This window comes from Rattus rattus, chromosome 8, assembly GCF_011064425.1.
Source record: "Rattus rattus isolate New Zealand chromosome 8, Rrattus_CSIRO_v1, whole genome shotgun sequence".
NCBI lineage: Eukaryota > Metazoa > Chordata > Mammalia > Rodentia > Muridae > Rattus > Rattus rattus.
Genome location: NC_046161.1, coordinates 49,067,159 through 49,087,870, shown reverse-complemented (window position 1 = coordinate 49,087,870; position 20,712 = coordinate 49,067,159). Strand labels below are relative to the sequence as shown.

The 20,712-nt window shown below is 44.6% G+C and overlaps 1 protein-coding gene and 1 pseudogene across 2 annotated transcripts; one reads left to right on the top strand and one right to left on the bottom strand.

Moving 5' to 3' along the window:
* Window positions 1-1,078: 1,078 nt before the first annotated feature.
* Chrna5 (cholinergic receptor nicotinic alpha 5 subunit) lies at window positions 1,079-9,319 on the bottom strand. 2 transcript variants are annotated; one of them, XM_032909931.1, is made up of 4 exons: window positions 9,275-9,319; window positions 7,505-7,614; window positions 5,102-5,930; window positions 1,079-3,708 (listed from the first exon to the last, which is right to left on the bottom strand). In XM_032909931.1, the coding sequence occupies exons 1-4, from the start codon at window positions 9,299-9,301 to the stop codon at window positions 3,547-3,549; spliced, it is 1,128 nt and encodes a 375-aa protein (XP_032765822.1). In that variant the 5' UTR covers window positions 9,302-9,319; the 3' UTR covers window positions 1,079-3,546. The 2 variants fall into 2 exon arrangements, with proteins under 2 accessions (XP_032765822.1, XP_032765821.1); XM_032909930.1 differs by lacking the exons at window positions 7,505-7,614; window positions 9,275-9,319 and having other exon boundaries at window positions 3,230-3,708; window positions 5,102-6,326.
* A 3,667-nt stretch (window positions 9,320-12,986) lies between these two features.
* LOC116907002 lies at window positions 12,987-14,374 on the top strand (annotated as a pseudogene).
* The last annotated feature ends 6,338 nt before the right edge of the window (window positions 14,375-20,712 follow it).

Here is a 20,712-nt window from a genome sequence, read left to right as displayed (position 1 = left end):
GTTATATGGCCCCCCACTGGAATGTGGTCCTTACCAGGGGCTACTCCCTTAGAGGAACCAAACTTTCCTCCCATGCCTAACAACTGCCAACAGTAGCTCAGCTAGGAGCAGGACTTCACACCCAACTTTGCTCTTTGCGATGGGATTTTATCCAATCAGATATCTTGGCCTTGCACAGGTCTTATGCATGCTAACACAACTACCATGAGCTCATATATGTAGCTGCCCTTCAGGAGACACGTTCCTTGGAGCCATCTGCCATCTCTGGGTCTTACACTCTTTCCACCATCTTCTGAAGTGGTCCCTGAGCCTTGGAAAGAAGGGTGTGGTATACTATGTTCGTTTAGACCTGATGCATTAATCTATGGGTATAACAATTAATCATCAGGTGTCGGTTAATAACATGTCTATTTAGCAGAAGAGCAGTAATATATTCTCCCCGCAAAGCCCATGACCTGTCTAGTCATAGGTTCTTGGCCTTTGGATGGTGCTAGGTATGAGTTTTGTCTTGTGAAGCAGGATTTAGATTCAGTCAGAAAGTGGTTGGGTACTCTTGTGTTGTTCACATGTTATTGTGCCAGAGGGAGAGACTTGCCAGGCAGCCATTACTGCAGTTCTTAAGGTTCCCGGTCACTTGGTGATTGCTTTTGTCCTCTGGTAGCATGCATAGCCTTCCAGCACTATGAAAGCTGTCCAGTCGGTGAACCGTCCAAGTCAGGGCCAGCTTCGTTTTTCCATGTTCCATGACTCATGTATGTGGTGTTTCAGAAATAGAGTCTTACCCTCGAGTTCAGGAGGGTGGCCAGAGCACTGGTAATAGCGTGTCATGTCTGGTTTTGAGTCCTCATACAAGTGCCTACCGATCCATGTTTACACATCCTAGGCTTTCTCCAGCCCGTTTCTTCAAACCTTCCCAGATTCTTTCCAGATCAAATTCAAAGGCTTCAGAGCTACACCACCATTTATTACCACAATAGCTTCCCTGTTGTGTGGCTGTTTCCTCCAGAGTGAAACAGACCCTTCTAGGAGGAAGAGGGAAGCTCACCAGATTCATGAAACTCACAAGACTTACCAGACATCCAAGATTCATTCCCGAGTTTATATAAACAGCAAACAATTGCTGGAAAGGGGGAATTGTGGGGTTGTTGTTATCTGCAGGTTGTAAAAGTGGTTACTCAGGCTAGGGAGGCCTTTCCTTAGTTCAGTTTCTCAAGGCATCCATGACACTGGAAGAGATCCTCCCCCATGTTCCTATAAGTAGCCACAGTAAACTCATTGGTTTTCGAAGCTGAACTTAGGTAGAATTGTCTCTTTGTTCTATTCTTACCTTTTAATTTTTTTAAGTCTAGAATGACTAGAAGTAGACTCCACAGCAAAAGTCGCACCACAGATTCCACTTTGGGGTACTGATACTCTATTAGCTCTCTGTTGCTATAGGGAAAATACTTGGATAATTGAGAGAGCTCTGCTGCTGCTCTTACTCGCAGAGGCCTTAGGTCATGACTGCTCGGCTCATTGCTTTGAGGTCGGTGTCAAGACGGCACAGAACACTGGGGAACACGGCAGAGCCAAGCTGTCTACCTCACTGTGGCTGGGAAGCAAAAGGAAGAGCTGGGGTCTCAATGCCCTCCATGGCACATCCCTAGAGACCTAACTTTCCTCTGCTAGAGCCTCTCTCTACTCCTAAAGATCCCACTGCCTCCCCGAACCACCATGACCAAGCTTTCAACAATGAGCCTTTGAGAGACATTTACTGACGTACAGCAGACTTTCATTCACTCTAACAGTAGTGAGCACAGTAATCACAGTAAAATAAAACTTGGCAGGGCCCATCCTGCCTTCCAAAGTATGCGGACTTGAATTTAAGCCGTTGATATATTATTAGTAAGCAAGGGTGTTGCTAACTTTACAACTAAGAGTTCTGACTCAAACACAAGCTTTTGGGTTGTTCCTGAGCTGGGGCACTTGGGATGAAGCTTGACTACTTTACCCACGATACATTACACTGTACCGACTGATGTCATACCTAGTGATAGGCCAGCTAGACTATATCTAAAGCACTTTGCTCTAAGATTTGACCACTATAATTGGGGTGAAAGGTAACTCAGACATTATAAGATATGACAGTGTGCTTACATCAACTCACAGGGGAAATTTTTGTTTGGTTTTCTGAGACAGGGTCTCATACTGTAACCCAGGCTGACCAACAACTCACAGCAATTCCCCTGCCTCTGCCTCCTGTAAGTAGACATGACAGGTGTGAGGCACCGTATCCAGCTCAGAATGGTTTTTCCACAGAATTATCCAGACAGAGTCATGGCACCCCATTTTGAGGTGGGAACCTGTGCAACTGCACCGTTGCTCTGAAATCAGGGATACGTGACGTACATAAATGGCTCTACTAACCGGAGAGTGCGGACGAGGAGACTGAAGTCATTACAGGAACATGCCACTGCAGGATTATAAAGTCATTACAAAGAATGTGTCTGCAGGAGTTGCCTGTTGCATGTTTTCAGATAGGCTGTAAAACTAGTTAACACAAAAGCCATTCCATATTACCGTATAACGAGTACAGTGGACCTACGGTGTTTCTAGTTACCATTTGTCACTTATTAAAAATGTCAGTAAAGAATAGCATCCTATTAAATGTGGTTTGAATAGGAATGGCTCTCATAGACCCATAGACTGAATGCTTGATCACCAGCAAGTGGCACTATTAGGAGGTGTGGCCTTGTTGGGGGAAGTGTGTCACTGGAGGTGGGCTTTGAGGTTTCAGATGCTCAAGCCAGGTCCAGTGGCTCACTCTCTCTTCCTGCTGCCTGCTGATCCAGATGTAGAGAACTCCTGGGTCCAGCATTATGTCTACCTGGATGCTATCACGCTTTCACCGTGATGATATGGACTAAACCACAGAAACTGTAAGCCAGCACCAATGAAATGTTTTCCTTTATAAGAGTTGATGGTCATGATGTCTCTTCACAGCAATAGAACATTAGCTGACATAAGGTTATAATTAAACCTAACTGACATTAAGTTATTATTAAACCAAGTAATGGGCCTACCTCCTATAAAAGTATGATGTATTTTATATCTGTGAATACAGAACAGGGCAAAGTGGAGCACACCCATGGTCCTAGCTACTCAGGAGGTTTTGTGCTAGCCTGGACAATTTAACAAGACCCAAAGACCCATTCTGAAAATTCAAAACCACACATATATATGCTTTTACTAAATTTGGAGGAAGTTTTAAATAGTCTTCAAACACAGTTGAGTTTTTCAGCACTCCAAAGATGGCCTTCATCATTGGTTGCAAATTGGTAGGGTTTGCCAGGATGCAGATGCTAGGCCTTCGCTAGTGCAGGCAATGTGTTGTTGCTATTCGAGGTTATTACTGCAGTTCTAATGGACAACATTAAGCCAATGTTAGAAATTGCTAATCTGTTATAGCCTACGTCAAATTGTAACTACCTTCACATTTCCATAACGGCATACATGTCCTAAGAGCTGCATGACTGCTCACTAAATCCACAGGGTAATTTCTTGGTCTCACTTAATTGTGTTTCCAATGTGAACTGGGACTATTATATTGGCCCATTTATAAATAACAGGAACAAAAAGCCCTAAAGTCCCAATGATTGACACCAGAAGAAACGTCCACAAAAACATCCGATCAAGGACTTGGGCTATGAATTTCCAATCTTCAACAACCTGTTAAAAAACAAATACATATATAAAGCCATATTTTAAGATATATTATCTTATGATAATATGTAATATATAATAATTATACTGCCACAGAATACTACAATCAGCAAGTATTAGTTTGTTAGAAGTAAACCAGCCACAGCGGTGTGTGCAGTACCAGCTACCTGGGAGACTGAGGCAGGAGGATTGGAAGTTTGAGGCCAGCACCTTGGAATAACAACGAAGAGTTCATTTAAAGTCATAACCTGGGCAGAGCAGAACTTGCTGAAATCCCAGCATTCAGGAGGCCGAAATAAAAGAATGTACAGTTTGAGGCTAGCCTGAGCTACATAGTGAAACTGTCTTTAGAAAAGTGGGAGATGGGGGCTTTGGTATTGTGGTACAGGCCTTTAACCTCAAAAGGTGAATTCCTGATAGGCTGAAGCCATTCTGGTCTACATATCAAGTTCCAGGCTAGTAAGGACTATAAGGTGACTGTCCCATAATAAAGGAAGGAACGAAGGAACGAAGGAACGAAGGAACGAAGGAAGGAACGAGAGGGAAGAGAAGGGGGGAAGAGAGGGAGGAAGGCAGAAAGGGAGGGAAGGAGGGATGTCAAATATTAATAAAAAATTAGAATTTGTATATCTTTATGGGACCATTCAATATAAATTCAGATATGAAAATATTAGTAGTTAGAGATTATATAATAGAAATAAAAATACTAACAATTGAAAACTTGTATTAAAAAACATTAGTAAAAACATGTCCAATTTTTGCATTTTGACTACCAACTATCCTTAACAAACCAATCAAACTTATTTTTATGTTAAACAAATTTTGTCTTAGGCAAATTAGGTACTATTACTGCTTTACAAGAAAACTTTGAAGTATAAAATGACACATAAGAACACCTTGCTCCTTTTCTTTACTTTTATGCTATTTATTTCACTTTGCTTTTATGAGACATAGTCTCCCTATTTAGCCCACGCTAACTTTGAACCTGCTAAACTACACCAAGGCAGACTCCTTCAATTCTCCTGCCTCAGCCCCTGAAGGGCAAGATTGTAGCCATACACCTTGCTGTTTTCAATTTTACTAATATTCTTTTGTGAAAAAGCTACAAAAAGATGTCTTTATGGAAAGTATCTTGGTTGCACTTTTAAGGTCCATATTAGACTCATTCTTCAAAAAGAGTAATTTTTGATAAACTATAAGGTAAAAATTCAGAAACGTTATGGAAGATAAATCTAAGTCAGCACCTTATTCCAAAACCAAAGAACTATGGCAATATTACTATCCCTTCAAGTGCATACTGCTAAACTTCTTCAGGATCACTCAAGGCGCCCTGGGGAAATGGAGGGTAAGGTTTGTGTAGACGCCCCACTTTGCGGGGGCGTTTATACTCGCCACAGACCTCGCGGACGTCGTTCTCTTTCACGACGTGCCTCGTGATGTAGCGAATGCAATCGAGTGCGGCTTCCAAAGTGTTCCGAGATTTAGGTCCAGCCCCACTCTCGGCTTCTTCTCTCTGAGTGAAGTACCTATCCGCATGACTTCTCATGCAGAGCAGCTTGGGAAGCTTGTGGAGAAATATCTTACGAACCCAGGGCGCCATAGCGTTGTGTGTGGAGGAAGAGCGGTGGTGGATGTTGATGGCAAAGACAGTCACCATGATGGATAGGGTCACGAAAATCATGGTGAACACCAAGTACTCCCCAATCAGGGGTATGACTTTGGAAGACGACGGTATGATCTCCTCGATAACCAGAAGGAAGACGGTCAGAGAGACGAGCACTGAGGTGCAGAGGCTGATCTTTTCACCCTCGTTTGAAGGGAGATAGAAGACAACCACGGTCAGAAATGAGAGCCCAATGCAGGGGATAATAAGAAACAAGGTATAGAAGAGAGGCAGCCGCTTAATCACAAAGGAGTACGTGATGTAGGGGTACCAGCAGCAGCTGTCCGTCCGGTTCCCCTTGCTCCCCATCGCGCTCACGATTTCCCACTCTCCATTGTCGAAAAAGTCTGTTCTGTCGACGTCTTGGTCCTCTAGGATTATATCAACCTGGGATCCATCGTACGTCCACGAGCCGAATTTCATGGAACAATTTTGGAGATCAAACGGGAAAAAGGTAACGTCGATGGTGCAAGAACTTTTGTAGTTTGCTGGTTGCGTCCACGTGACAGTGCCGTTGTACCTGACAACTGTTTTCGTGCTGGCCCCTTCAAAACGTCCATCTGCACTAAAAGAAGCACACGACAATAGTGCCAGAATCAAACAAGCCACGGCCACACTTTGTAAGCCTAATACAGAGGGAACCTGTGGGTCATAGTGGGAAATGAGTTTGAAACTTCTGTCTGCCCAAATGCCTGCTCCACCCATGGGGACGCATCGTGGACATCTTTCCAGCCTGTGATTCTGCTAGGACTGAACCTAGTCTTCCCTTTGTACTGTGAGATGGGCAAATGCATATTCCTCAAGATGTTGAGAATTTAGTAATGGGAAAGACGCCTCTTTACATATAAATATGGTCGGGCTGTTTATACACTGGGCATGCAGAAAGGCAGAGCCTGAATCCACATCCCTAGACTTCCTCCTCCACCCAAGTAAGAGATGACTTCTACCCTCGGAGGAAAGAGTGTCTGCACCATGCAGGGCACACCCAGGCTCTCCTGGGCTGGAGTGGCCCAGCTGCAGGGGAAGCACTCGATTCCTTCGCTGTCTTGCTATTTCTTCAGGTCCTGGTTTTTGCACAGCACTGTGCAATATATCTATGCTGAGTCACACGAATGTTTTCAACACGGACAGCAGCTGGTGCATAGGGAGCTGCGTCACGCTACCGTGCAAGCTGTGTTCATCCTTCCATACCAACATGGAAGCGAAAGGTTCCCAAAGGTCGGTTTCTGCACAGCATTTGCTCTGCCCGCATGCCAAAGCCTTTGTGCAAATAGGACAAAGTGCTTTCAGTTACTGAGAGTAAAGAGAATGTACCAGAAGCCGCCTCCTGTTATACCTTACGAGCCTTCTTCCTCCTTCCATATCAAGGAACACAGAGGTAAAAGGTTTCAAAAGATCATTTTTTGCATAGTGCTTGCCCTAAAAGCCTTTGTGCAAACAAGGCAGCATGCTTTAGGACACATGCAAACACTCACATTCACTCGGAGATGGCCCCGGGAGGGGTGGTGGAGAGGGAATACAGCTGGTAACTGACAATTATCTTCAAAAATTAACCCCAATCTCACATGGGAAAATGGATGGCGCCACCGTGACAATGTCTTTACGTAATATTAGAAAACTGGGTTGACCACAAACTCTAACCTCGACTAAAAAACAAGCCCCCACCCCAAACTTGGAAGTCTGACTTGAATAAGGGGATAAATGCGTATTCCAGTGTCTGGAGGTGAAACCTTACAGTACTGTCTGAGAGCTCTGTGATCATAGACAAGGGTAACTACTTTAGGCCAAGTAAGACGGGTGACTCCCAGTGTAAGCTTGCTGTGAGCACACTGCCAGGCACACGAGTTTACTGTGTCTTAAGTTAGCCGCAGCCATTATCTCTCCCCCTACTTCCCCTTATTCCCTCCTATGTTTGTCTTTTTTCTTATTTCAGAAATCAGATAACACTTTTATGATTAAAAAACAACAACAACAATACACCAAAAAAGGCAAAGGACCCACAACAGCCAAGCAACAAATAGATCACTTGACTCCATACCTAAACAATTTGCAGATGAGAGGGAAAAAAAATCACTAGTGCTTAGTAGCAATACAAGTTTTCTTTCGGAAATGGGGAGTAATATTTAGAACATAACTTACTTATCGAACAAAACGATGTCTGGGATCCACAGGGAGTCCGAAGGAACACGTATAATCTTTATCCCACCATAGTCGTCAGGATTCCATCTTAATTTCACATCTATCCATTCCTTCAAAATGAGAAATTCACCCCCATTTCAATCAATCAATATAAGTTTAAACTATACTTCTTTGCCATACCCAGGAACTTTAGACATGAGTCATTTCTGCTCCTACTTCAGAGAATGTTCTCGACTAATAACAGCCCGTGCCTCTGTGCGACGACGCTGTCTGTGGTCCTGATGGAGCACCGGTGAGGACCCATGCTGAGACATTCATCCTCAGCCTCTCTTCTCCCACGAGCTGACCACGCTCAAAGCTTGAAGCCATGGGAGCAGTCCCTAAGGTCCAGGTTTGGGGAAAACATTCTCTTTCCCGGCTGTCTCGTCCCCTGATTTGGTGGGAGGAGAGTTGGAGTTATGACACATCCCATACACTTAACCATTTTGTCCAGTGCCCGGGCAGGAACAGTTCCTACTAAGCTAAGACATGAACTGGAGATGTGGCCCAGCAGTAGACCTGCCCGGCATTCTTCAGGCCCTAGGTTCAATCCCTGGTGCAGCAAATAAATGAGTAACATCAGCCTGTCTTTTGTAAGTTTGGGGTTAGGGAACCGGTGGTAAGTATAAATAATCAGACAGAGAAAGAACAGACATGGGAGACCCTCAATGGCAGCTGGAGACACAAGAATGGTGGCCCGGAATTAAAAAGCCCTTCATGTAAAAGGCACTCTGTCCATAAAGATAATTCATCACCAAGAGGGTCGCTGGAGAATGGGGAGGGTGCTGGAGGAGGAGGGTGGTGGACACGGTGAATGCACGGTATCTGCATGTATGAAAATATCACGGTGAGGGAGTCCCAATAACACGCAGTTAGCATGTTAATAACGATAATAAAATAACTGGTTGCGTTCTTATCCTGCCCCATTGCAATCAAATTAAAAGCCCAAATCCTGGGGCTGGACAGATGGCTCAGGATGAAGAACGCTTGCTGCCGTTGGAGAACAACAGAGCCCAGTTCCCAGCATCCACATGGCAGCTTACAACCCTCTGCAGAGCCAGTTCCAGGGGATGCAGCGCCCTCTTCTGGCCTCCTTGGGTAGTTCATGTACATGTATATCTATGCAGACTAAATACTCATACATAAATATCCAAACCCATGCAGGGTCCTATAAGTTAATATTCCAGTGGCTTCTCATTGCTCCTTGGACCCTATCTCCACACCCCTCCCCGTGGCTCACACACTCGAGCCACGCCGGTTCCCTTACTAGATGCGATCCCTCCTCTGGGCCTTTTACTTGCTGATAAGTACAGTCCCCAACGCTCTCCGTGCTCATTCCCGTGTGGTCCTCTCTCAGACTGTCAGTCTCTAAGGCACTAGGATGGAGCTCCTGAGGAGCAGTGAGTTCTGTCAGTTCCACTAATGCAGTTTCTCCAGTGCTGATCCCAGAACTTGGGAGGAGGAAGGCGGAAGACTGAAGCTACAGAACCAGACCCTGGTTGGCAGTATTCACAAGGCAGCACACACACACACACACACACACACACACACACACACACACACACACACACACACACACACACACGGGGTGAGCGCAGTAACTCCATCTACTCTCGGCTTCTGCAACCTGACAATCCACAGGGCACCCCCCCAGCTCCTCCTGGCTGTAGGGCCCGTCATACACAGTGCTGCCAGCCGCTCGCTCTGTGCCCGTGCGGTTGCCGTACGCACCTGCTTCAACCAGACGTTGGTCGTCATCAGCTGGTTTTTCTCATCCTGTTGGAAAGAAGGAAGGTTGCTTGCTTCTGTTACATGGCAGTAATTCTTCAGGAATGTGTGCATTTGTGGCAGTTGCTCACAGTGACAGGCGTCACCGTTAAGCCACCGTCTACCTTTCTGAGTTCTGACACCCCCCTCCCGGAAAATGTAACTTCATTTCTCCTTTCTAGTTCTTCTTTGAATATCAACTGAAAGCCTGAGTTTGCTTTCCCTGACATTCTGGCCTTCTCTTCGTTTTTTTCTGAAGACCCTGCCCTCTTTCTATAGCTTCTCTCAGACCTTCACTGCTGACCCCAACTCAAAGGCTTTCCTCTCCTCTCCATCTCCCTCCTCCCTGCACCAGTTGAGATTTACAGCTGCCCTGCCCTGCTTCTTTCCCCACCTTCTCTTCTCTCTCTCTCCCTCCCTCCCTCCCTCCTTCTCTCTCTGACCTCCCTCCTCCTTCTCTCTCTCTCTCCTCCTCCTCTCTCTCTCTCTCTCCTCTCCCTCTCCCTCTCCCTCTCCCTCCCTCTCCCTCTCCCTCTCCCTCTCCTCTCCCCCCTCTCTCAAACTTTAACAATATGGTGTTAAAAACATCAGCTTTAAACACAATAATTGGTACGTCTCAGTACAAATGTTTGCTCCTCTCCATATGGAATGAACACAATGCTAATTCATCTGGTTCTCAAGAAAATAAGATGAATCCGCTATTGCTCCTCTAAACATTCTGTAGTTCAGGTAAACGACCCTAAAGCATATGCTGGTAGCAATTCTATATTTAGATTTCAGGGCCTCAGCTACGACATCTCCTCAAATTCAAGGGAGGATCTAAGATATGAGTACAGCATTCCTTTAGCACTAAAGGGTGGGAAGGCGTGTGCTACTGTACTCAGCTGCCCTTCTTAAAGGAAGGAGAATTAAGACATTCGTGTACAAATATCATTATAAGAAGACTAGACCATTTTATACAAATAGAAATACGAGAATTTGAGAGAAAAGCAGTCGGCAAAATTGTATCAGAAACACATCCCAGAGGCTGCAGAGTTGGCTCAGTGGTTAAGAGCATGTGTTGTTCTTGCAAAGGACCTGGGTTCAATTCCCACACAGGTTCACCACCTTCTTAGGCACCAGACATGCCCATGATGCACAGAAGTGCATACAGCCAAGGCACTCACTCATACACACACACACACACACACACACACACACACACACACACACACACACACACACACATACACACACAAAATAAACATTCCAAGTTTGTAAAACAGGCACAAAAGGAAAAAAATGGCAAGAAATACAACAAATTGTATTTTTTAAAATACAGGGTCTCAGGAGCCCAGGCTAGCCCCAAACTCTCTCTGTAGTAGAGGATAACCTGGAACTCCTGATTATCAATCTCAAGTGCTGGGATAAGTGTGAACCGCCCTCCTACCTCAGCTATCAAGAATTAACATTAGTCACCAATGGACGGTACAATATGAATCTGTTTATTTTATTTCCACTTTTTTATACTTTAAAAACTCTCTAAAAATCATGTTACCTCTGTACTCATAACACTAATATTATTTTTAATATAAGTAAATATTTGCTCACTATACTAAAAAACAATTATTGGTATTATCAGGACAAGAAGAAATTAGTTTTCAAAGTGTGAAGTCCTTAGGGTAAACACTGAGAAGCAGGAAATTCACCCCGATAAACGATACATAAAATTTCTCTGGAAAAATTGTTTTATTAATGTGTATCAGTGTCTTGCCTGCATGTGTGTATATGCACCATGTGCATGCAGTGCCTATGGAGGTCAGAAGAGGGCACCAGATCCCCTGAAACTGGAGTTATCAGTGGTAGTGAGCACTACACAGGTGCTAGGAAGCAACCCTGGCCTCTGCAAGAGCAGCCCGAGCTCTTAGCCACGGAGCCTCTCTCTAGTCCCTGATATGCTTGAAGTATGGTTTTTCTTTCTTGAGACAGGGTTTCTCTGTTTAACCCTAGCCATCCTGGAACTTGCTATGTAGACCAGGCTGGCCTCAGACTCAGAGATCCACCTGCCTCTGCCTTCCTAGTTCTGAGACTGAAGTCCCAGCACATGCTCACATACATTTAAGGGGAACCTCAATATAAAATGTTTTGATATCTTTTAATTTCACTAAGGATAGACTTACTACTAGCAAATGACATAAAACAATTTCTAAACTTCACAACAACTTATAAACAGGGTGTCATTACTCTGCCTGTGGCACACTAGTAACTGTTCTCTGAAGAGCCCCTTGAGCAAAGGGCTACGTTTGGTCACCTTGGTAACCTCCGGGTTGACAGACACCTGGGAAAAGCCTGACTTCCCTAAGCGGGAGTGGGGCATGGAATGGCATGTACACTTACCACGTCCACTAACTGAGATATCGCAAGGCCAAACTTGATTTTTATCTTGTCACTCAGGTGTTCCACAGGACGAACCCACTTTTCGTAGTCTTCAAATAAATCCCTAAACAAGCTGTCTTCATGTTTGGCAGCAGAGGATAGTTCAGGCAACCCTGCATAACAGGTTCGAGAAATTAGAATGCTGGCTGCTCTCCCCCAAGCACCCATACTTTAAGAAAATCAGCGTTATCAGTAATCCAATTAAAACTTAAGTTACTATTGTTTTTGGTTATTTGTTTGTTTGAAACAGACTGGCCTTGAACTCCCTATGTAACTGAGTATAGTCTTGAACTCCTGATCCTCCTACCTCCACCTCCAAAGTACCAGGATGATAGGCCCACCACTACACCCATTCAGCTAGTGTTAAGATTTCTTTTAAATTGTGTGTGTGTGTGTGTGTGTGTGTGTGTGTGTGTCTGGGGTTTATATGTGTGTATGGCAAGGGTATGTGCTCTCTACGAATACAGGCGCCCAAACTGGCCAGAGGCGTCAGATTCTCCCAGAGCTGGAGTTGCAGACGGTTGGGAGCTGCTTGATGTGAATGCTGGAATCAAGCTGAGGTCTTCTGCAAGAACAGTACGTGCTCTTAACACATGAGCCATCTCTCCAGTCTCCTAATGTGACTTTTAAAATGAAATACAAACACTATGGTCAAGTTAGAGACACTCGGGTTCAGATATAATTCTTAGTTAAATGAGATTAGTCACTATAGAAATATTCTGAATTGAGGTGGCAGAGGCGAGGGAAGGACTAAGAAGGAAGGAGAAAGGGGAAACCACAATAGGGATGTAAAGTAAATAAATAATTTAAAAATTAAAAATAAATAAATCAAATAAAATCATATAAAAAGGTGAGAAAAAAGAAATATCCTAAACTTCTTAATAAACATTCAAAGTTAATACAGAGCAACTTACCATCTTACCATTTAAATACCAGGGGCCAGTATATATGCACGTATGTATCTAACATCTATGTACATATGTATGTACGTATGTACATATGTATGTATTTAATTTGTTCCCTGTGTAGACTACAAAAACTGGAATGTAGCTTTGGGTCCAATGCCTCTCGCTGCCAAAACAAAAAGTAAAAGGTTTTTCCACTGTCAGGATATAGGGATTGATATCCAAATTCTAAACAGATAGACTTAATAAATTCTAACTTTGCTTCATAAAAACATATACTGAGCTCCTGCCGCGCTGCTGGACGCTCTGATGGTAGCCATCTGTGTCATAGACAGCTCAGCGCCCCCGCCTCTGCGATGCCCCCCAAGAAACAGGCTTAGGCTGGGGACAGCAAGAAGACAGAGCAGAAGAAGAAGGAGAAGATCATCGAGGGCAAAACTTTTGGACTAAAGAATAAGAAGGGAGCAAAGCGACAGAAATTTATTAAGGCTGTCGCTCATCAAGTGAAATTTGGACAACAGAATCCACGTCAGGTAGCACAAAGCGAAGCTGAAAAGAAGTTGAAGAAAGATGACAAGAAGAAAGAACAACTCTGGGGTTGGGGATTTAGCTCAGTGGTAGAGCGCTTACCTAGGAAGCGCAAGGCCCTGGGTTCGGTCCCCAGCTCCGAAAAAAAGAACCAAAAAAAAAAAAAAAATTAGAAAGAACCACAGGAACTACATGGGTTGTTCAAACCGGTCGTTGCTGCACAAAAAAATAAGTAAAGGTGGGGACCTCAAATCTGTGGTGCGTGCGTTCTTGAGACAGGGACAGTGGACTAAAGGAGGTGAGTGTAGGTTCTCTCATGACCCCACTTGGGAGAGGAGATGTGAAAAGTGAAGTGTTTACATTGATGCAAGAGATGAAGAACTTGAAAGGATACTGTGGATAACTGGGATGAGAAAAGGCTGGAAGAAGTAGAAAACGAGAAGCACGGTGAGGCGGAAAGAAAAAACCAAAAACTCAAATAGCGTGCAGACAGACGTTTTCTTGAAGCTATTGAAAATAACAAGTATGGCTGGTTTGGGTGTGCCCTGGAGGTGGGGACAACTGCATGTATCACCACGCACTTCCTCCTGGGTTTGTGCTAAAGAAAGACAAAAAGAAAGAAGAGAAAGATGACGAAATCTCACTAGAAGATCTAACTGAAAGAGAGCGTTCTGCCCTAGGTCCAAATGTTACCAAAATCACTCTAGAATCTTTTCTCCCTTGGAAGAAAAGGAAAAAGACAAGAAAAGATTGATAAACTTGAACAAGATATGGAGAGGCGGAAAGCTGACTTCAAAGCAGGGAAAACGCTGGTGATCAGTGGTCATGAGGTATTTGAATTCCGTCCTGCGCTGGTCAATGATGACGACGAGGGAGCAGACGATATCCGTTATATTCAGGGAACAGGAGGTGATGAGGTTGATGACTCTGTGGGTGTAAATGACATAGATCTAAGCCTGCACGTCCCAAGAGATGTAGAAGAGACAGGGATCACTGTGGCCAGTCTTGAAAGATCCAGCACATATGCGTCAGATAGAGACGAGAACAAATTGAGTGAAGTTCTGGAGGTCTGGCTGAAAATGGTGAAAGAAGTGATTTGGACGAGGTCAGCGGAGGGAGAGGACAGGAAAATGGGTCCATCGATGCTGTTCCTGTTGATGGCGAAGATCTGGATGAACTAGAAGAAGAATTAGACACACTTGATTCAGAAGAGTGACGACAAGGAAGAAAATTAGGTCGGCTCAATCCGATCAGCATGAACTGAGATTGACAAGGTTAATTGTTTTGCCACCCGGAATCAACAGGATGTTTATTTCCCCGTGATGATTCTGGAGGGACTCTGTCCTCCAAAAGGAATACTATCCCTGCATCTTATCTTCTGACTTTGACTACATCTCTTAGTAAGTTCAGAGTAGTTGGTGATAAATTAAAAATGGTCATTATGGAAGACGATCGCTGTTGTAACTGTCCACTCATGTAGGGAGTGTAATCGCTTTTCCAGCTTTTGTTTTCATTGGGCATGTGTAATTTCCAGGAACAACAAATTCACACTTAAAACACTTGTGTTTGATGCAGTTTCTAATGAGTGGCTTCTCTTCCTTTGTCTTTATGTTTTAGAGACGGTCTGAAAAGTGAGCAGTGCACTTGATAAAGGAAAGTGCATATGCAGGTTCAGCATTGTACATGGACACTGAGAATGGGACTTGTTCAATCCAACAGGGTCAGCTACAGTGTCCTGTATTAAAGCTGTTTGAAGTTCTCCCCTTTTTTGCCAATAGAGTTGTAAATAAAAACCATCATACATCCAAAAAAAAAATAAAAACATATACTGAAGTAAAATCCATTGATTAACTAGAAATATGAAGCCTGTATTTTAGGTGGTCTAACTTTATATATAAAAATATTGAATTATTGAATTTGTCTTGCTATATATTTGTAAGTTCTGCCCTCTATTATAAAGAGAATCCCAAGGACATGATCATAACCTTCCCACAATGGCCCTGCCAGTTTTTCCCATCGTAGAGAGTGGGCCCATCAGAGGTCTGGTTCTGTGGTCTAAAAACTGTGAGTTACCCTTGACACCGCTCTCTCCCTCACTGCTATACATAATCAGAGTCAAACAGACTCTGCCCTTAAAAATTCTCAAGGGGTTGGGGATTTAGCTCAGTGGTAGGGCGCTTGCCTAGCAAGCGCAAGGCCCTGGGTTCGGTCCCCAGCTCTGAAAAAAAGAAAAGAAAAAAAATTTAAAAAAAAAAAATTCTCAAGTGCATAAATTTCCTACTCTCTCTGCCATCACCGGCTAATCACAAGCTACTTGAATCCCTCTCCGGAACTGGAGAAATTCTACTAAAAGTAGTCTCACAGGGCTGTTGAGACGGCTCAGCTATTAAGAGCACTTGTTACTCTTACAGAAGACCTAAGTTCAGTACTCAGGACGCACATGGTGATTCACTACCAGCCATAACACCCGTTCCAAAGGATCCTGTGCCTTCTCCAACCTCCCAGGACACAAGGCACACGTGTGCACATACATACATGCAAGCAAAACACTCATGAACACAAAACACAATAAATAACCCTAAGAAAACAACCAAACTGGTCTCTAAGGGATACGGAGGAGGGGATCTCCCCATGCCCCCCTGAGCACTGTGCAGGCATTAAGTGTTGCTAAAATCAGTTACCGTGAGTTCCCACTAAGGTCTTCAAACGCACATTGTAAGCACCTCTTCCGCTACCACGGCCTAATAACTAAGCACACACTGGAGTATGAAGATATCTGAGTTCTAATTAGCATCTCTCACACTCTTCCTTGATCTTCCAGTTGCCTTAAGCATAAAATCAAATGGGTCTGACAGATAACTAGATAGCTAGTGTATCTAGATCCACTAGATAGAGTGGAGAACGCTACAGATACCGCAATAAAGCTATAGATTGACTGCAGCTCATCACTCTGGCTCCTAAAGGAGCAGCCCCGGGACTGCTTAAAACAATGTGCACCAGACTGCTTGCTTCCATAAGCATCAGTGAACTCTGACCACCTGCAACCATTTCCCCTTTGGCCAGAAGGGGAGGGGTCCTGCTGTTACTGCCGCAGAGGGCTGTCTGTGACCGATGTGATGGCCTAGGAGGTGAAGGCGCTTGCTGCCAAGCACGAGTGACCTTGGGTCCTGCCTGGTGGAAGAAGGCGGACATCTGATAGCTGTCCTCAGGCACCCCACTCTCGCTGAAACAGGTACCCTGAATGGTCTCGCCAGGGGCTGAGTCAGGGAGCCAAGCTGGGGCAGCGAATCAGTTCGAGAGTGTCCGGGAGAAAGAAAGTAAGTTAGAAAACAGAAATAACAAGAGAGTAGAATGCTGAAATGAAGAACAGAGGCTGTAAGGGGTCAGAGAGGAGAACCTGCAGGCTCTGGTTGAAGAAGAGTTCCAGAGAGCCTTCAAGTTTCCAGGGCTCCGCCCCCAGGCCGAGAGCCTTGACCACAGCTATGCCAAGAGCCAAAAGCTCTGATACAGGAAGCACAAAGGAGGGAACAGCTAGGGATACCGCCTGACTACTGCTGCCAAACACTGCCAGAAGCAAAAGCTGCTGGAGGAGTCTCTCTGCCTGCCCGAGACCGAGACCGCCATCCAGGTAGAGGGAGGAGCCGCGGGCCAGGTGATCAGTTATAGCGCCATCTTGGCTGCATTCCACTTGCTCACCACGGTGTGGTTCTCAGCCAAGATCCAGACACTCCTTTCAAAACATGGACTGGCTGATGCTACACATCAGCCCAACAGCCTTCTTCAGCTTCCCATGCTCTGTCCCTCCCTCTGCTGCCATTGCTCTCCTTGGTTCCAACTGTACTGAAGGGATCAGCTTCTGACCTACGACACCTTCCCATCTATGAGGCGCATGCCCTTCCTTCCCTGCGCCCTGGCTAAGTCAGTCAATCTTCAGATCTCGGCCAACACTTCTTTGAAACCTCTTTCCTGCCCCAGTTCTCATTGCGTTCCTCTAGCGGCTTGTGTTTTAATGCGAATTGTTACCCCACCCCCCCACCCCACAAAAAAAAACCTGTTTGCAGGTTAAAGGAAGCCTGCCTCTCAGCTGGCTCTGATTGGGAAATAAAGTTGACAGTGGCAGGGAGACAGAGGCAGGACTTTTGGGATTCCCAGGCAAGAAACCCGGAAGGAGAAGGAACAGAGGCTGAAAAGGGCCTAGGATGGACCATGCCGTGAAGGAATAGGACGATAAGACGGCCGAAATGTAGGTGCAAAGGGAAAGCAGCCCCATGGGAGGGCTGCCCAGAAGGAAACAGGGCAGCAAAGATAAACAATAGATTTAGAAAGTGTTAACTCAGGAGTAACAAGGAGAACGTGTGCTAGCCTCGGGGAGGTTTGGAAGTGCCCAACCGTTAAGCAAGTTAGACATATTAAAATAGAAAGGTTGTGTGTATTTGTCTTCTCATTGACGAATCCAGAGCTCTTGGGCGCGTCCAGAGCCAGGAGCATAGAGCGGATCTTTTAACTATTTACCACTGCAGGCTCCTCTGCACAGAGCAGTGTGGCTCATCTGTACTGCAGCTATGCGACCTTGAGTGTCTATGGTTAGTCTGTCTTCTCACTGTGTGCTTTTCCCATCCCTCTGTCTCTACACTTAATAACACAGAGACGGATGGTAGCCATGCAGTCTGTTCAACGAACAAACATGTAACTGAATAAGCGAGCCGGTAATCACTTGGTACCATATGCTGAACCTCATTTTTCTCTAACGATTTAGAATGTTACCTTTGGTTGTTCAACAGCTGGCATGAGAGCTGTCCTAATTTTCTCTGAAGTTCACTCATCGTCTTAAAATTATAGGGACCTTGCCTGCCTCAGATTTGAACATAAGGAGCACCACAGCACACTTGCTAAGAGTTCGAGAGCTAAGGCTGGCATAGTAGCATGCACCTGTAGTCTCACTCTAGAGCAGTGGCTCTTCAGGAGGTGACCCCTAATCATAAAATTACTTTTGTTGCTACTTCATAACTGTAATTTCGCTGCTGCTATAAATTGTAATGTAAATATCTGATATGCAGAATATCTGATATGCGACCCCTGTGAAAAGGCTGTGCGACTCCCAAAGGGGTCATAACCCACAGGCTGAGATCGACTCCTCAAGAGGCTGTGATACAGGATCACTTAAACCTAAGAATTTAAGACCATCAAGATCCCTTCTCAAAAACAAAACTTGGAATTTTAAAATATTCAGGCTAGAGCCCATTCTGGTCCCTAATATTTACCATGTGACTTCACAGTCAGTGTCCTAACCTGTCCGCATATAGATTTCAACACCTGTGCGAACAGGTATAGAACAGTACCTACCTTAAAAGGCTATTGTGGAGGCTAGAAGTGTGTGTGTGTGTGTGTGTGTGTGTGTGTGTGTGTGTGTAAGTGCCTGCAACAGCTTGCTTTTATTCCACAAATAATTGCTATGATAACAGAAGAAGATAGGCCTCTATAGGCAACCACACAAAGCAAGCAGCTACTGCAGAGCCTTTCTGAAGCCTTCCAATATCCAACAGAGATCGTTTCCAGGCAGTCCAAGGCACCAGAACCCTGCAAAGATACAGAGGAAGAACGTGTGTGTGGTACAAGGCACTCTCAGTGTGGTCGATGACAAAGCTTTCTCCGAGTTGTCTGTGTGTGTAGGGGGTGGGGGGCGTTGTTTGGAGAAGCAGATTGTTTTGGGGGAGGTGGGTTTTTTTTTTTTAACCTTTGAGTCAGTGTCTTACTCCATAACCTAGGCTTGCATACAGTCCTAGCTCTTGATGACTCTACTTCCTGGTGCCAGAGTCACAGGTATGTGTTAGCACACCTGCCTTCAAGCCTAGTCATTAAAGCTAGTGAGGAGATTGTCAGTGAACTAATTGCCATAAATCACAAATCCCTGAAAAAAACCAGGGAACCAAGTAGTTAAGCCGCCTGGGAGAAGCACATAAGCACTCCATGACAGTTCCTCTCAAGTCTAGGAAAGTCCAACAAATGAAAGCTAAGCTGACAGGTACCATGTGGAATGTGTGTGACAGGTATCGTGTGGGGATGTGTGTGTCATTAACATCCAGAGACTCAGTTTTAATTCTGGATACCAACTGTCTCCGCTTGAAGAATTAGAATATGACATTTAAAATGTTTTCATAAAAGCAGGGATGGTGGCACCCATAGGGAATTGAAGCATTCAGGGACCTAAGGGAGAAATATCAAGACTTCCAGTCCAGCACAGGCTGCAGAGCAGGTTCAAGGTCAGCCTGGGCTGTCTAATGACTCAAAGTCAAGTAATTTACTAAAATTACACTCATTTCCAAAGAAACACCCCTGCTCCTTAATTTCACTCTGGTGAAGAAGAGAACAGAACTGCAGAGCTGAAAACCTTCCCTGAATGTGTGGCCTTTGACCTCTGCATGCTATAATATCTAATCTATATAAAAAGAGGATTATCTCATCGGCAAAATATACTTGTTCGTAATGTATGGCAAGAACTCTCAATCCATTATACTAGATGTTCCCTCTCCCTAAAGCATCCATTCCTCCAGTTCAGAGATTTGAACCTAAGACCTTCAACCTGCCAGGCACCAAGCCACACTTGCTTTCTGAGCTCTCAATAAGTTTCTCCAGCTGAGCCTTAACTCACTCTGTAGCCCGGGCAAGACCAGCAACTGTGACCTCCTGCCTAAGTTTCTCATTTGGTTGAATCTACAGGTCTGGGCTATTGGACTGACTACACTGGACCAATTTTATCTGTTTCAATTTTTCATTATAAACACTAATAAGCTGAGCGTGGTGACATACACCTTTAACTCCAGAATGAGGGAGGCTGAGGCAGGAGGATCCTGAGTTCAAAGCTAGGCTGGGCTACATACAATGTTAAGACCCCATGTATAAACAAATAACATTAAAAAAGATAACCTCTGCTTAGTTGTTTTAATGTAAATCAAATAAATTTTCTTACTATAGCAATTTAAATATCTAAGTAATTTAAATATCTAGTTTTATTTTTTCTCTATGCTTGCCCAAGTGCTCAGCTGTGAAACATGCATGCAATGCCTGTTGAGGCCAGAAGAGGGCACAAGATCCCCTGGAAATGTGGGTTTCAGACAGCTGTAAGCCACCCTGTGGGCAATGGAAATCAAATCCCAGTCCTCTGGGAGAGCAGTCAATGATCTTAGCCACTGAGCCATCTCTCCAGGCCCATGTCCAAGTCGTTTCTCAAGATTTACATTTTCCCCACTGTTGATCCTAAGTAGCCAAAAACACAGTTAAGGACTGTAAAAGCCACTTCTAGGGATGCCTGATAGTGTTCTCTACGGCATTTTCCCATGAAGGATTACATTTTTCTCACTGAAAAGTAGGAATTCTTGAAAGAGTCACCAACGTGTTGGTGAAAAAAATGTGGCTACTGCCAATCTTTTTCCAGCCTACAGACAAATTAAGACATCTGCTGCAATGGTTAGTTTCTTCCAAAAGTTGTTAAGCCTTTAGCATCTGCCACAGCTTGGAAACACACCAGAACCCAAGTCTGTACCTACCTCAGTGTAT